This window comes from Diadema antillarum, unplaced genomic scaffold (assembly GCF_040938485.1).
Source record: "Diadema antillarum isolate AM-2024a unplaced genomic scaffold, OU_Dant_1.0 seq00000486_RagTag, whole genome shotgun sequence".
Lineage (NCBI taxonomy): Eukaryota > Metazoa > Echinodermata > Echinoidea > Diadematoida > Diadematidae > Diadema > Diadema antillarum.
The window spans coordinates 37,286-55,935 of NW_027271449.1; the positions used below are offsets into that span (position 1 = coordinate 37,286).

Below are 18,650 nucleotides of genomic sequence, written 5' to 3' on the forward strand. Positions count from 1 at the left end.
CATCATTGAGTGGCAAATTTGTACGTCACTGATCACAACTAAGAAAAAATCTTTAAACTTTCAGCATTTTGATCAGAGTTTGCTCAAACTTCCAATGTTCTGTTCCTCTCATTTTCTGTTTCTAATCACAGAAATTAAATTTTCAGGATGGACTTCCCCTTCCCCTTAACCCTTTGAAGACTAGTCCTGAGTTTTCTTAGGCTGGGGTGAATGGGAAATGCATGTTATAGGAAAATCAGTCCATCTTAAATGGCTTAACCCATTGAGGACGGGCTGATTTTGCTATAACACGCATTTCCTATAGACACTTGCCCGAGTATACTCGGGACTCGTCCTCAACGGGTTAAAGGAGCAAGTTAACCTACAGTTGTCTCATCAGTGGTAGCTACCATTGATGGTCAGGTCACCATGTGAACACAGCTATAGATTATATATTTATGCTGAAATTAAAGGACAAGTTCACCTTTATAAACATAAGGATTGAGAGAATGTAGCAATATTAGTAGAACACATCATTGAAAGTTTGAGGAAAATCAGACAATCCGTTCAAAAGTTATGAATTTTTGAAGTTTTTTATGCAGTACCCGCTGGATGAGAAGACTACTGCAATGTATGAATAACTTAGATGTCACATGCGTACAACAATATAAGGAAAATATAAAGAGAATTTCACAAAATTCCATCTTTTGAAAAAAGTACACATTCCCCTGACTCGTTACCGACAAATGTTATGGGTAATATTATTCCCCCTGCCTTTAGAAAGAGGCAAGTCAAGTGCACTTTTATTATGCGAAAAAAGTGGAAATATGTTGAATTTTCTTTTACATTTTCTTTATACTGTTGTACGCATATGACTCACAAGCTGTAGTAGTCTCCTCATCCAGCGGTTCCAACACAAAAATTTAAAAAAATCATAACTTTTGCATCGATTGTCCAATTTTCCTCAAACTTTCACTGATGTGTTCTACTAATATTGTTGCATTTTTTCAATCCTTATGTTTATGAAGGTGAACTTGTCTTTTAAGTTCAGCTTTCCTCCTACATATGAGGAAGAGAAGAAGGAACTACTTAAAATATATGGGGAGAGAAAGAAAAGGTCTGTTTCTTCAGACTAAATTACGCTCTTACACCAACCTACTGCCTCTTATTGGGTAGTCGTTTACCACATTACAAACAAATCACTGCACAATGAATGAATACAAATATATGATTTCTTATTTCACTTTTAAAATGAGGTACAAGGAGTGGTGGTTATTTATTTATTACCAGAAACTGCTTTGAACCAAATGACACACATATATGCACTTCTAACAAAGGGTCTGAATTTGGAGTCTATATCAAGCCTTGCATCATCTTGGCCTCCTGTCATGGACAATTACACAGACATCAGTGAAGCGTCTCCTCCCATCCTACTTTACCCCCCTCCGCTCTACCCCGCCCCTCCATCCATGCTCCTCAACCAGCGGCCAAGGGGAATTCCTCACATTATTGACTGTGTATTATTTACTGCTCAGTTATCTTGACAGCAAAGTTCAAGTGCTCTATGAACTTTTATCCCCTTCCTCGATCCACATCTCCACCCCCCTTATTTCAGTCTTCCCATAATCCATAGCATCTGTGAGAGAGAGGCCTGCCTTTCATCGTAGTTTTGGTCGAGATGGGGCTTCAGGTTTCAATCTTTTTTTGTGAGATAATGACAAACCTCTTATGAAATACGAAAGAGCATGTAATTCAAAGAGGGAATCAAAGATCATTTGATGAAAATTGGTTTTGAAATGGCCGAGATATCCAAAACAAAGGGATCCTATAATCAAAGATGGGACCCATCTTTCCTTAGGATCACTTTGTTTTACTTTGTTTTTGGATATCACAGCCATTTCAAAACTAATTTTCATCAAATAAACTTTGAATTCCTCTTAGAATTGTATGCTCTGTATGATTAATTCATAAGTGGTTTCTTAATAATATCTGGCCAAAAAGTTAAAAGCTCAATCCTCATCTTAACCAATACTATACCATCCCTTTAACTCATTGAGGATGAGTCCAGAGTATACTCGGACAGGTGTCTATGGGAAATGCGTGTTGTAGCAAAATCAGTCCGTCCTCAACGGGTTAAAGACCTGGCATCTGGGGATACCTTGGAGTGGGAGGCTGACCCAGCTCAGCTATAATCAAGAATTGTGTACAGCTCTCATTGGGTGCGTTCAAGCGGTCTCCTAAAGCGAACTGTACCATACCGTACCCACGCCAGAGGAGCGCTCGAACGCTCTTAAAGTGTACCGTACCGTACTGTACCGAGCCAAAAGTGGACCACTTCCCGTTGTGCTCCGAAAGCGTACCAAAAGCGTACCAAAAGTTCGCTGTAAAGCATGCGTGTATCATGCGCATACGTCACAATGCAAAAACATCATTCTTTTTGATCGGGACAGCTGTAAGTAGTTCAAGCGCCAGGTGGATGACATTCTTGTTACAAAAATGCGTGACCTTTTCTAAAAATAACTCGTGAGGTACGCTTTCTCGACAGAGTGCTCAAACGCTTCAAATCTGGCACAGTTCGGTACAGTACGCTTTGGTTCAGTTCGCTTTGGTTCGCTTTAGAGCGCTCGAACGCACCCAAAGATCTCTCTGTATTAAAGTACACACACAGCCAGAGAATCTCAACTGCAGTTGACCATTACCAATGATCGTACACTTTGATGCACACATATATTACTGTGAAAGTAAAAATTTTTACACATTTCGCGCAACCAGAAACTAGCGCGAAAATAAAAGCATGCGAATATTTTGCTTGCCATACATGTATGTTGCAGTAGTTGACGTCATGATTCCATAGAATTAAAAACATGCGAAACTCTTCTTGACTGGCCGATTGCGAAAAATTAGTTGCGGGAAAATATCCACTTTTACTGTAACAGTAGCTGATGCACGGCTGACGGGGGCTATTTTTTATTATTATTAGAATGGTTTATTTGGTTTAAAAAATTGCAAAATCGTAGCGTGAAGGCTAAAATACATTGCCATTACATATAAATACTTCCAAATTTAAATAGAACACACTGAACCGTCGTACATAACATCCACATCATTTGTGGTCTTTAAATGTACCTGGTAGGCAGCGAATGAATATGAATTCAGCCGAACCACCCATATGTTTCCCCCACACTATTGGCTCTTTAACACTGGGGCCTCTTTTTGCAATTTTGGTCATTATCGAATCGAAAGTAAAAAAGCAAAAACAAAAATCACTCAAAACCAACAACACGACACCCGTACCCTGCAGCTCCAATCAGCACAGGATGACATTCTGTTTCCTGATATTTTAGCTTGCTCATCTTCAGCCTGACGCAACTTTTTGTCATACATTTTGGCCATGACTTCCCCATGCATGATCCCACTCTCAAATTGTTGGAGCAATGCAAATATTACCTGCACGCCTACAAAGCCACTGTATTTATGTATACACCCTATACACCAATCGGTACCCGGAGAATCTTTGTTGTTCTGATTATGACAAACATTCAGGGAACCGTTTCATGAAAGTTGTCAGCCCTGACAAGTCAGTCTCTAACAGTCACCATCATAACAGTCAGTGTCCAGAGCTTCTGAGCCCATCAAAATCACAGATTTTACTGAAATTGTTGGAAGAGATTGACAACTTTCATGAAACGGTGCCTGGGTAACTCAATAAGCAATATCTAAGTCTTCTTGCTTACTTTTTTTCCCCCCCAAGCGCTGCACCTGTAAAGCCTATTGTCTTTTGAAATATACTTGTCAAGTGAAAGCACAATTTTGAATATTACACATGTACTTCTCCTGCTTTTTTTTCTGACAGTTTTCAGTACACCCACATAAGCTTCTCTGTTGTCATTTTCTTTTTTCTGTCAGGGACTGTCTCTGACCCTGACCCTAGATGCTAAACATACCACTTTTCTGTCCTCTGCCTAATTTCTGTGGTTGCGTTGTTTGTTTGTGAAAGCAGGTAATCAAAATCTTTCCAGTTGGCTGCGCTACTCCACCACACGGCTATTTTCGAAACAAAGACACGAAGAGAAAAGACAGGAAATATGTGATTTCCTCGATGTAGCATCATGAATTAGGGCTGAAATGCATGTGCAGCCCTGTATGTAAGTCATTATGAAATATAGTACATGTATGTCAAAGACATATAAGTTTTTTTTTTCTTCCAATTAAAACCAGTTTTAACAGAACCTCTTAAACCATAGTTACCGCGACAACATCCGAGCAAGCTCTTTTTACCCTACCTGTTTAAAATGGTCCCCGCAAAACGTTGCTTGGTGGTTGGCGCGGTAAATTTTGCCATATTTTACTCTAGCTACATTGTAGAAAGGGTGATTACCCCGACAGTATCCTGACATAACCCCCGACATCCTTTCGACAACCCTTCTGTGAAACGCTCTCGCGGTAACACTCTTCTGGTGCACTCAACGCGCGTGTGCAATAGTTCAAACAGAATGACACACCGCTCACAGATCACGTGCATGGATTGTAACCACACCTGCTTCACACATGAACAGTTCTCAAAGAGCTGATATGCATGTATAAGTGACTGAGCTGATACTGTCATCTCACAATTTTCCATTGATCATGTACATATGTACACACACAAAAAAAAGACTCATGAAAATTCAGGGTTTTTTTGCTATAAAAGTGCAAAACAGAATGTAAATCATGACTGAATAACTTCAAAATAACAATTAGTTACATTAGATATAAGATAGAGCACAATGCATTTGAACAAAAAATATAAAAATTTCAAAATTTTATGTACAAACTCTATGGCAAGTTGTGAGGCAATGACATCATTAACTCAATCATTTGCATATTATTCTTAATGACTGTTCAAGAACTGCTTGGTGAAAATTGTATGAAACTTTACAACTTCATAACTTCTCTAATTTTTTTTTTCTGATCTTCCTCAAATTTTCATGTTTGTGCTTGTAAAATATCACTTTCTTTTCAAACTAACTTTTACCCAGTCCAGAATTGTCCTTTAGCTAAAGAAGCTATAATAGCTTTTTTTTTCATAATTGAGCCATCACCCCCACCTGTGATACACAAAAATAAGTTGTAAGTGTGATGAGCAAAGATATATCTCAGGCGTATAGCATACCACATGTGGTGCATGCAAAGTGGCATCTCTTTACAATGTTCAGAATGTTCTAATGTGTAATGTCAATTGCAGCCAAACAGCTACATGAATTGCATTCCACTTCTTTGTGTGGCATACAGAAACATTAAAGGCGAATGTATGACCCCTCCTAAAAATCCAGCCTGCTGCTTGTCAGCATAGAATGCATATGGCATATAATCATTCACCCAACAACTTTTTCCCCATCTGCACCCCCCCCCCCCCCCACACCACAAAGTTTCCAAATTTAGACACCGAAAGCAATGATCGGTGGGCAAAGCTACAAAATCAATGTCTTGGCCTCGCATTGCTAACACCAAGGCATGCAAATCACGTGCAAACCATCATCATTGCCATGACAACCAGTAATGCTCTCCCTGGATGCGTGCTCGGGGCTCTGTTTCTAATTTAGAGGTACATGTACGCTTGCAAAGTGTCACTAACTTTGCAATCACAAACTTATGATCAATGCATGAATACCTTGTGATCAATTAGATTGTGGGGCCAAGACATCACTAAGCCTTGCTACAAGGTAATTCGGATCTAAATTTGGATGACTGATAATCAGCCGCATTGATTGATAGGATGCCTAACAAGTGGGTGATGTTGATGATGATTGTACTTCAGAGGATCAGATATGAGCTGGATGGCTATCGTCAATCGCTGGGGGTACTATGATTATTTTTGTTGTTGTTGTGACTGTTGATGATGGCATTCCATACCCTATTACAGGACATGCCCAGCTCTGAAAATTATATGTATATCTGTATAGCATATCTATTCAAACATACATGCAGAATACTGTACACGCTGTTATTTTCGCGTACAGATATTTTTCGTGAATGAGGAGGTCATCTTAGACATTTTCGCGAGATGCTGTTTTCGCGAATTGACGCCAATGCTTACGTTAATGCTCTATTAACACAGCTAATAGAATTATTTTTGCCTGTTGTTAAATTTGCGATCTAACTGTGATTCACGAAATTCACGGAATGAAACCCTCGCGAAAATAGCAGCTTATACAGTATGTATTTATGTATATACATATTATATAAATATACACATACAGAAAAGAAACTAGGGTGCTATTATCAATCATGAACTGATCTACAGAACTCGACATGAAGATGGATATTTCAAGCAAGTAATTTTCCGGGGGGGGGGGGGGGGGGGGGGGGATGGTAGCTAAGATTACAAAAATTGTTTCTGTGTGAATATCATTGCCACCATAGAAGGTTGCGCTTACACAGTCAGATATGGAATTACATGTATGCGACAAAACAGAAAAAAAAAATCCTCACCAACCTAGGGAATATATGATATAAGCCATGGAAAAAAAAAAAAAATCTTCAATGCCTTCTTGCGGTTGAAATCAAATGTTTGGGGTCCCTTCCCCACGTAAAGGTTATGCATTAAGTTGAAAGTATGCACACACTAATAAAATTGATGTCTACTCCAAGATAAATTGGTAAACCACTGATTAAAAGCATTGCATTACACTTGCAGCATAACAACGACTTACTTTGGGCATCCACGAAAGTCTCAAAGTAGCTTAACATTTATGTGCAAAATGAGAAAATACATCACAACAAAATATCAACCAAACTCCCACATTCCAAACTTTCCATGGTGACCAGAACTCATCAACAAAATTTGAAGGCACTTCTTTTTTTTTACAAAATCCTTGCGATACCCTTCTAGCAAACATCACGGCCACTTGAAGTCTATTTCAAGAGAAACACATCCATTTAGAGTGAGAAAACACCAGAAAGGATGAATTCAAAAGAATACGATGTATGTATAAATGACAAATAAGAGCACCAAAGGAACCACTGATAATTTCTCCTTTGGAGCCATTTTTTTACTCTTTTACAACACTTTACTTCATGATTTTTTTTTTTTGGTCCAGTTTTGTAATCATCAAGAAAACATCTTGTAGATATATGAAAAGATACCAGAGTGCCTTTTCAAAGGGAATAAAAATCCAACCCTTATCGATTAGGAAGTGCCTAGCTTGGATGCCAGTATTTCACTGAACCGATTCATGTTACACTGAAGGAGTTCTTTGAGATATCCCACGGGAAAAAACAAAGATAGCTCAGAAGAAGTATGAACACATTCCATAGGAAAAGAATCCCACCCTTAAACAGCCAGTATTACAGAGAATCTGGCTTTAGCTCAAATCTGAAACCTCTACTTGATAGCATGTCTATGTTATTTTAAACATTCATGTTATCCCCCATTTTTTTTTTTTACAAAGTTTTCCCATGAAAGAAAAAGAGATAGATAAGTAGACGAATGGATACCTTTTTCACACGGGAAGAACTCCACCCTTAATCGCTTCTTCAAAATCCCCTATTACCTTTCCAAACGCTCTGCTTTCCTTAAACACCAAGCCTAAAATCCTAAACAGGAATCCAACCCTCTCTTGGCACCAGCACTCGGTATAAACCGCTTTCCGCCAGCAAGATTCATTTTTCTCTCCCTCTTTGATCTCTCCCCCCTATTCCTCTCTCAGGAGAAAAGGGGGGAGACGTATGTACATTGTATGTATGAATGTATGTACAGTGTATGTATGTATAGATGGACGGATGAATGCATGTATGCATGTATGTTTGTTTGTTTGTTTGTATGTACAGTCAAACCTGTCTATAGCGGCCACCGAAGGAAGATCCAAAAAAGTGGCTGCTAAAGACAGGGTCTTTAACCCGTTGAAGATGGACTGATTTTGCTATAATTCACAGTTCCCATAGACACCTGCCCGAGCATTCTTGGGACTCGTCTTCAACGGGTTAACATGGCTTTTCTCTCGGGGGGAGGGGGGACTTTTTTCAGTGGCTGTGTACGGCAGGTGGCAGCTACGGACAGGTGGTCGCTAAGGCAGGTTTGACTGTCCCATTTTAAAAAAATGTAAATGTATGTATGTGTACAAGTACATGTATCCTTGAATGTATGTGTGTATGTATGAAAGGATACTTATATAATGTACATTGTATGTATTAAGGTATCAGTAGATAGGTGTATGTATGCTGCTGTCGTTTTTTTTTAAATTACTACTTGGTACAGTGGTCTCCCATTATAATGAAGTCCTCGGGACCGGCAGTTTTCTTTCGTTATATTGAAATTTCGTTATAACTGAACAAATGAACAATAAAAATACATCAAGTGGATAATGTTGCGGCCTGACATTTTACTTCGTTGCAAATTTTGTTATAACTGTGTTCATTGTAACAGGAGTGCACTGTAGAAGTTTGGGAACTGCTTTTTCATTTCACATCCTCCACTTACTTTATATGAAACTTCCCCTACTTTCTACTTTAATGCTTTACTGACTTTTGCTTCAGCTTTACTTTTACTTCATGACTGCAGCATTGACTACATTTGTAGGTGCCCATATCTACAGACATGTTCACACAGTTACCATATCAGCAAATGGTGGGCACATTAGTTCCCATTCTACCAGTTATGTTCACATGATGCTTAATGCTTATCACTGCTGACGGGACTCGCAGCTTAATAGCTAACAACCAGCTAAAATCCACAGCAAAATTCAGAAGCGCGGTGTGCCATGTGCAGTGACTCCAGTTTCGGGCGCAAAGAGTGTTCGTGCAAAATCGCTGTTACAGTAGTAATTGTGCGTGAATGATTCCATGTGGTCATTGCCAGAGTAATTGAGCCCTCAAGGAGGTTAACCCATTGAGGACGAGTCCCGAGTATACTCAGGCAGGCGTCTATGGGAAATGCGTGTTGTAGCAAAATCAGTCCGTCCTCAACGGGTTAAGCTTATTACCTACAAGCTTGTGTTACTTTCACATGGTCCTGCTCACTACAAAGCTGCATAGAGGGTGCACCTATCATTCTATTGAGCTACTGTACGTGCATGGTATGCATCTTAACCACAAGATTTCTTGCGATTAGGGGAGCAGCACTAACCATGAAGTTTGCTAGCTGTAGTTACCTAGGAGGTATCACACATCTCCTTGGAGACCCTTAGGGTACCTTTATTATCAAAGGTTGCTAACTGCAAGTTACATTTGACTCATTGAGGACTAGTCTTGAGTACACTCGAACAGGAATCTATGAGAAATGCACGTTATGGCAAAATCTGCTCATCCTCAGAAGGTTAAGTTAGGGCAACTCGGCGTGAACCTAACATGGGTAAATATGAAAGATACTAGAGTAATGGTCTCAACCAAATTTCTATCATTTTTTTTTTTCCATTTCCAGATTCTCCTCACTCCGGTGTTACATATTCAATGCATGATTAGCTAGTCAAGACATAGCAGACATTACAAGAGAAGATGGTTCATTTGGAGTGGGAATGACAAAGAACTGAGGAATGACTCTCTTTCTTTTTCTCAAGGAGAATCACATTTAACCAGACCACACTTTGATTGCAAAAACGTTCATACTGTAGACAACCCCCTGATAGGCATTGTCAGATGTCATTGATCTGCAACCTCCGCAAAAATCCTGAAATTCCAGCTTTGGCTAAATTCAGCATTTATACTCTTTTTGAATATCCAGAGTTCAACACTCTGTAGGTTAAAACAGATGCACAGACACACTTACGCACGAGCTGGTAATAGAACTTTTAATCTCTCTCTATCTCTATTTCTCCCTCTCCTTCCCTCAACTCTGCAGTGTCCTAATTCATATTCTCCACAGATTAGGCAAAGGACCCAGCTTTGCCCGTTTGGAAACTAACGATCTTTTCCTTTGAGCTTCGGAGGAAAGAAAGAGGGAAAGAAAGGGAAAAGAAAAAAGGACACAGGAGAAAGGTACTTTCCTTTTTTAACAACTGGAAAAGCAAACAAACATGCAGAGCGGAGCCTCTCCCCTGTTCCCCACAGCTGATTTTCATTAAAAATCCAGTGATTCACTTCTCCGATAAAAGAGAATTCCAATGCTCCGCTTTCAAGCTCTGAATTGGGTCAAATCTGACAGAAAACTGGGGCAGAAAAAGAGGTTTTGGTTTTTGTGTTGATTTCTAAACAAAGATAACACATTTTCCCCTCCTCTACTTTTTTATTAGTTTGTATGAAACTCATTTATTATAGTTGCTTATGTGGTAAGAATGCCAGGTCACCTTTTATACTTCATACTTCATATGCCTGTAATTGTCTTGGTATGAGATCTTTAGAATTTAAAGTGAAAAAGAAAACACATGATATTCTTTTTAAAGCGGAAGAGAAAAGTAGGGTGCTCTGATTTCAAACGATAAGAAAGATGTAGGAGATACATTATCGGGGTTTCTAGGGCAAGAAAGACAGAAAAATGTTTCAGAACATCAGAAATCTTGGTTCCTACCTGTGCATGCAAAGATTAAACCAGGAAGGGAATTTAGAGCATTTCTTTTTTTTTTCTTTGATTCTTTTCTATCTACCATTGATCCTGGTTTGATTGACTGATCTGGTTCACGCACGGGGAGAAGTCCCTGTCAAAACCAACATGGCCAGTTTAGAAATGTGTTTGGAAATTGGTCTCATTCAAAGTCTCCTTTACCTGAACATCGACAGTCTTGCCAACACTCAGACATGCCAATTTCATGAGAATTTTGATAACATTGATGACAAAAATGACAAAGATTATAATGATGATGATGATGATGATGATAAACAAGATGATGGAGATTATGATATTGATGTGATGGTGATGATGATGAAGATGAAGATGACAATGATGAAAATGAGATGACAGGGATGCCAAGTTCAAACAATTTTTATGAGTGAGATTTTCATGACTCGGTATCTCGGCACTCGGTGTGGGAGGGTTTTTTTTCCCCCCTGTGGCCTCCCACGGTAGGGAGCTTTTCCAATTTTTAGCTCTTAATGGTGCAATCAGGTGCACACTTCAGTGATTATTTTTTACTTATTTTGAAAGACAAAAGGGAAATATACCTTCAATTGCAACTATCACTTTAATCTTTTGAGCTTTGCTCATTATTATAGGCCCATGTTGCAGACTTCGCCCTATACGTGAGAAAAATGGGTGTCATGCGTGAGATCGTGAGATGGCCCCTAAATTCTTGAGTCTCACGCCTTGGTAGCTCTGACATGATGATGATAATGATGATGAAAATAAAGATGAAGCTGTTTATGTTCAAAATGGTGATGATGATGATGATGAAGATGAAGATGATGTTGAAGATGGCAAAGATAAAGATGATGATTGAGATTTTCATCAAATAAACTTTGAATTCCTCTAAGCATTGTACGCTCTTTCATATTTCATATGTGGTTTCCCATTATCTCAGAGGGTTGGAAACCCTAAGTTTTATCTCAACCAAAACCAAATCGTCCCTTTAGCTTAAACCAATGAAATTTGTTCTTCCTATGCATTAGTACACCCCCCACCCACACACACACACATTATACAGACACACACATACAGAAACACAATGAAGTGTCAGCATACATTATGGGTAGCAGTTGTCTTGAGAGACAACTTCAGAAAGATCACTCCTGGTTTTTGTAGCTTTTGTAATTTTGTTTTTAAATCATGACTAAGCCCATATATGTGAGGGAAACTTGGTTCCATGACATTTGATCCTGCAGCAATTAATCCCATGAAATATCTGCACACTAAGCCACACATAAATCATACCCACTAACATAACCCTAACCCTAATCCTAACCCTCAAATCAAATTATAAAACCTAAAACTCTATCACAACGTCACCCTAACCCTAAGTCCTTGGAGAAAATAAGACCGGCGCAACTGTTGCAGGAGCAAAATGTCATGTCACCGAGAAACTTACTGTTCATGGAGTGGTCTGTTACCGTATATCAGTGATTCCACTGTGGTTTTATCCTGCACATAATAAAAACAAAAGAGAAGAAAAAAAATTGATGAATAAAGATAGCACGACAGAGAGAGCAGACAAAAATATGACATTGTTTGTAGAAAAGGACAAAAATGAAAGCACACCAGTGCAACGTGGGATTGCATCATGCCTTCTTAAGTCATGTGCCTCACAAATGGTTACCAGCTTTAAAGGGACGGTACAGTACTGGTTGAGGTGGGGATTCATGTTTTGAACATTCCTAAGTGAGATAATGAGAAACCTCTTATGAAATATGAAAGAGCATGTAATTTTACGAAGGATTCAACGTTTATTTGATAAAAATTGGTTTTCAAATGGCTGAGAAATCAAAAAAAGTGATAATAATAAAAGGCAACAGGCCACACCTTTTATTAGGATCTCTTTGTTTCACCTTGTTTTTGAATATCTCAGCCATTTCAAAACCGATTTTCTTCAAAAAAACTTTTGATACCCCTTAGAATTGCATGCTCGTTGACATCTCATAGAGTGGTTTCTGAATATCTCGCAAAACATTAAAAGCTAAATCCTCACCTCAACCAGAACTGTACACACCCTTTAAGGTGTTTCCCTTGCGAATTGCCCATGAAATTACTGGCTTAATATCCTCAGTGGAGGTCACGTAGGTCCTGTTCTGTAGCTGCGCCTTTAAAAGTGTACTTTTAGCGGTTGCGCGAATGAGTCAAATCACCAAAATGTTTTCAAAAAAAATATAAAGGTCTCCCCAGATGATGGCATTTAAGCTTTCATTTTTTCAGATAATGTGATTGCTTATCTCACAAACCTCAAATTTTCGTGCATCAACATCAATCATCTATGTGTGTGTCTGCAGGAGTGACTACAACATAAAAATCTGACAGAGTGACAACATGAAAATCTGCGCATCTGTCAACACATGCCCACCTTTCTTTTTTTCTTTAAAGATCTTGCATCGTCTGGAGATAATAAACTACACAGCAGTTGTGGTAGGTCCAAAGATACAGATCCAGATTAAAGCCACTGTATCAGATCATAGACCAAAACCAGAACCAAAACCATTGCAAGAGTGACTAGTCAGTCCCACCACATGACATTTGCCGTAGGGTACTTCATGTGTCCATGTTCATTTTTAACGAGGCGTCGCAAAATGAATGTGACATGATTTTGCAAAGCTCAAGCACACTCCCTCAAACTGCTGGCACATGCACGGTGACACAACCAAAATGTTTCGCCCAGGCAAGTTAAAAATGTCACTTGTCCGTTACCAGCAACAGTAAAACATAAAATGCAAAGTCCTTTAAAGCACCAAAGCATCAGTATTGAAGAATACACAACAATAACAAGGAACAACCCCTCAACCTTGTTCCCTATCTTCCATCATAAAAGATAAAAAAAAAACACCCAAAAACCAAAAATGCAGAAAACAAGGGTAGACTTTACATAGCTTCTCAGGTAATCAAAGAACATTTCAACACTTATGAAAACATCACAGATGTCTTAGAGGTATGCTCTTACTGTATTTGTTGTCGTTGTTGTTCCCAGTATTACTCTAAAAGATACAAAATGCAGCATTAAACTTCACAAATTTGTTTTCAAATGCACAGACTCAAAAGCGGGAGATTTCCTGCTTTGAGTTCATCTTGGTAAAAATCTCCCACCCTCCCACTTGAGTTTACATTTCTCCTGCTCAAGACGTATTTTCTCCTGCTTCAAATGTAGCTTTCTCCTATCCAGCATTAGCTTTTTATGTGTGTTGAAAAAATAGACTAAGACAGCACCAGAGAGTGTCTACAACCGCAGAGCTTCCAGAGCCCTTAACCCTAAAAGGGCTGGGGAGGGGGGGGGGGCAGAATCCGCCCCCCTCGACAATTCTGTGATGCAAGAAGGCCTCGTTGTGAGGCTTCTCGACTTTCTTTCTTCAAGTCTCGTGCAACTTTTGAGACCAAATTTGCAATGTCCGCACATACTCTTTTGAAGCCACGCCCATTTTTGTAACAGCATGTCATCCCAAAACGGGCACAATTTTGTGATTTTGTGTACATTTCGTATGGAAAACAGTGCTCTGTCATGAAAGTCATAAAAACCTGATTTTTACAATTAATCACTTTCATTGATTAATTTCATGCTAATCATGGTAAAAAAGTGGTCAGTGACAATTTCCAATAGAAAAAAACAAAAGTAGAGAAAAACAAAAGTCGAAAAACAAAGGAAAAACAAGTTGAAAAACAAAAAAATACATAAGAAATTCTGAAAAGAATACATTTCAATACATTAGAATTGAAATGACTTTTTGGAAGTTTTTATGATGTACAATTGAACATGCTTAAACAGATACAAACCAAAAAGTAGACTCGCAATGTTTTTAATAAGGCTAAAATATGATCTTGGGCTTAATTTGCATAATTAATCAATTAAAATTAGAAATTGATTGTTTCAAAAAATCTTATGACACAATCTTGCAGATTATGACGTGGGTGTCACACATGCCAAATTTCGTCGCGATCGCACCACTTATGGCAGAGATATAAGGGGGGGGGGGGGTGGAATCTGCCCCCCTCCTGTTTTAGCATAGCCAAAAAAGCCCGACCTGATTAGGGTTAAGCAGGCCCCGAACCCGGCCACAAGGAACATCCTGCTTTGCTCTCCTGATGGACGCTATGCGCACATAATATTTTGTGCATTTTCATGCAATCAGAGTCTCCAGTGTGCAAGGGGCTCCTGGTAGGAGAATCTCCAGTACATGAGATGCTTGGGGTTGGAGCCTCTGGAAATACTTCTCATTTCAATACAGTGCACTCCCATTATAACGAACACTGTTATAACAAAATTTCGGTTACAACGAAGTAAAAATTTAGGCTGCAATATTATCTGCTCTCTGGTTTTTATTGTTTTCTTGTTCGGTTATAACGAAATTTCGATACAACAAAAGAAAACTGCCGGCCCCGAGGACTTCGTTATAACGGGAGTCCACTGTTTCTGCATTGCCCTCCATGGAAAACTCATGTTTGTTCTTGTGAAGAAGGAAAGAAGGACTTACTGGAAGTATTGATGAATTGGTTTTCATGCCATATTTGCCATCAGAACACATGCTGGTCCAAGCTTAACCCTCTATACCATGTCACATAATTCAAGAGTTAACTTTTGAGGTAATGGTGACAAAATCTGACAGAGGTGTGAGTTGGACAAACAAAATATTTGATGATGTTACAGTCCTATGAAATACAACAACGGGATACTGTAAAACTGGTAGTTCTTTCAGCGTTGAAATTTTCGCGCATCAAGAAACTAGCACGAAAATAAAAATACGCAAATATTTGCTATGTTCCAGCAGTTTATGTCTTGATTCCCCGGATTCAGAAACATGCAAAACTCATCTATTTTAGCTGAGCATGAAAAATTACGTAAGCGAAAATATCCACTTTTACAGTAACAGTGAGCAGTGGGATTACATAATCCACACTTGTACGCATGTAGCACCTACAGTAGTTTCACGATGTCTGAGCTGAACTGTGGAGCAAGCCAACTATCCAACTGTCACTGACCAGCAAATAAAGCACAGTGAGGGTTAAAAAGTAATAATTAAAGGCTAGACGGGCACCCAAGGGCTACCCATTATTTGTTCTAATCTCATTTTGGTGATTTTTTTTCTTTTTTTCATTCTGAAATACCCTAAAGTAATCATGGCAGTGATTCTACGATTGTCCTACGTAACTTGTACACGCTGGATCGGGCACTGGGCATTCCACACGGACAGGCTGACCTTCGACAGTGCAAAGGTAGGCATTACCTGAGGACGACCTAAATGAAATATCTGGACTCAATTACCAGTGACCCAGCCCAGCCACTTATCATACCTTCAGGACTTCTTGGCAGCTTGTCATCTCCTATTTTACTCTTGGCTTGGGCACAAGTGCAATGCTTACAAACCCACAGAAGCCACACCACAAGTGGCTAAAACAATGCATCCCCAGAGAAATGGCTTCAGCGCGTCTGACCGCACCCAAAATAAATATGATTTAATTTTAGAGAACCAATCATTTCGAAATGCTGTGACGAGGGAGAGACAGAGAGAGATAGAAACATAGAGAGATGGGAACAACATCAACAACAAAAAAGGAGCTAGACATTGAGACAGAAAAAAATCCCTTTATTTAATTCATTTTCCTCTGATTATGTGAGATATCAAAAACCAAAATTTAGAAAGCTAATGTCAAAGTCATGTCTTTGTGCCAATGTACTTTCCTACTGTTTGCTTGGCGATGCATCATTTCTGATAAAACCTTTAATATCAAAGAACAAATGAAACAATATCATTCAGTCTCTACTGGTAAATATGTATGGTTATCACCTGTAAAAGAAAAAAAAAATCCCATATATGTTCCAATTTGTTTTGTTATTCATTCCTGGATACATGCATTCTTCAGTATCATCTATGGAATCAAAGGTAGAGGTATCTATGATGTATTTTTCCTTCCCCCTCACATTTCCGTCAATATTTAACCGATGACGGTACTGTGTTCGGGGAACCAGGTGTCCAATCAGAGTTTAAACAAATCACAGGATCATTAAAGGGAACGCAAACCCAAAAAGCAATGTGGATTGAGTAAAAGCATTAACATTAGTAGAACACATCAGTGAAAGTTTGAGGAAAATCGGACAATCGATGCAAAAGTTATGAATTTTTTAAGTTTTGGTGTTGGAACCGCTGGATGAGGAGACTACTAGAGGTTATGACGTATGAGTGGACAACAATATAAAGAAAATATAAACGGAATTCCACAAAAATTCACTTTTCTAGCAAAATGAAAGAGTACTTGACTAACCGCTTTCAGAAAGCAGGGGGAATAAGTGCTACCCCTAACATATGTCAGTATCAAGTTGATAGAATGAGTAATTTTCACGAAAAATGAATTTTTATTGAATTCCCTTTATATTTTCTTTATATTGTAGTCCACTCATACGTCATAACCTCTAGTAGTCTCCTTACCCAGCAGTTCCAACACCAAAACTTTAAAAATTCATAACTTTTGCATCGATTGCCCGATTTTCCTCAAACCTTCACTGATGTGTTCTACTAATGTTACTGCTTTCACTCAATCCACATTGCTCTTTGGGTTTGCGTTCCCTTTAATAGCTCTTTATATTTTTCACTGTAGTAACTGAATTTTGGCATTGCACTCATGTGTCATATTTCCCACGGTTCAGTGGCCTGCTTCCAACTATTACCGTACGTAAAGATAAAAGAATCCATCTAGAGCCCCCTTTACAGAGTTAATGAAGTTGTTGCCCATTTAACATCCCAGTATTTCAATGGAGAGCATTCCATTGATATCAGCCTCTTTTTGCAGAGCAAAAGGCAATGAAGCCCTCTGACAGTAAAAACCATGAAAATGTGTGTCCAAAACGTCAGCTTAGTCTCTCGGGTAAGTCGATACCGAAAAGGCAATACAGAGCTGCGTGCCTCATCACAGAGTCACACACACACACACACACACACACACACACACTTTCCTGGGCCCCATGTCATTAAAAAAAGTTGCTATAATAGCAACTCTAGCTGGAATGGCAATCTGATGCAGTGACAACAAGATTCTTGATGAATTTGTTGCTACGAAAAGTTGCTATTCAGGCAACAGTTGCTATGCTAATATTTTTGTTTAATGAAATGGGAACCTGGTCTACTAGGTGACAGGCCATCCTCTCAAGTTTAGCCAAATTCTTTGATTAATTGCATGCAGCTGCCAAGAATGATATGTACGTGCTGAATGTCAAAATCTACTGAGCAGAGATAGAACACCACCTATCCAACATAGAAGAGAAGATACAGCACTGACACTGATTTTCAAAGAATTTTTGTAACAAATCTTGTCATAAAAAGCTGAATGCAAACTTGTCATCATGTTACTGTGATAGAGGAGCAGTCATTAATCTTAATTAATATTTAGCAAAAAAGAAAAAGATTTGATATTTGCATGATAAAAATCTGTTCAAAGATTTAAATCTGAACCACCTCCTGTCCAAATATCAAAGTACAATATCAAGAAGCTTCTGAAAGTTGAAGCTACCAAGCAAGTGACCATGCTGTTTTGAATATTGCATTGAATGCCTACTCTCCTTTTAACACACTCAAGTGCATCTTCATTTCTAGTGAAATCATTAACAGGAAAATCAGAGAGCCAGCGTTTGGTGAATCTATCGATCTAACTCCAGCATGGGTTCCACAACATTTGCTACTGCGACAATACTGCTCCTGTGAAATATTTGAATGCTAAGCCAAACATACAACCTACCCCCAAGCATAACCCTAACCCTAATCCTAATCCTCACATCAAACTAAACCTAAAAACCCTAGCACAACCCTAACCCTAACCCTACATCCTTAGAGAAAATAAGACTGGAGCAATTGTTGCGGGAGCAAATGTCGTGTCACCCCAACATGATTTCTAGAGTATATTACTGTCTAAAATCGCCACCCCAATGCCCACCACAAATGCGAGACCTGGCATACAAGGTAGAGGGATTACGATGTTTTAGGAGGACCGCTGCCAACGATGGGATAGAGATAAGCACAGTGTACATACCATGCTGATGTTGAAAACCTGGGTGACGAACTGCGAGATGCAGAAAAACCCAAGCAACATTCCCGAGCCGAAGCACCCGTACATGAGGTAGCGCTGGTGCCGCCATAGGAATGAATCC

General features: G+C 39.0%; 1 protein-coding gene across 1 annotated transcript in view; it reads right to left on the reverse strand.

Annotated features, from left to right (window-relative positions):
• LOC139733678 (palmitoyltransferase ZDHHC21-like) overlaps positions 1 to 18,650 on the reverse strand; it is a 48,033-nt gene that overhangs the window by 9,234 nt on the left and 20,149 nt on the right. Inside the window, exons 6-7 of the mRNA XM_071644491.1 lie at positions 18,533 to 18,649; positions 11,910 to 11,962 (exon numbers count right to left, since the gene is read on the reverse strand). Coding sequence (XP_071500592.1) covers positions 11,910 to 11,962; positions 18,533 to 18,649 — 170 coding nt within the window. The remainder of the gene's footprint in view (positions 1 to 11,909; positions 11,963 to 18,532; position 18,650) is intronic.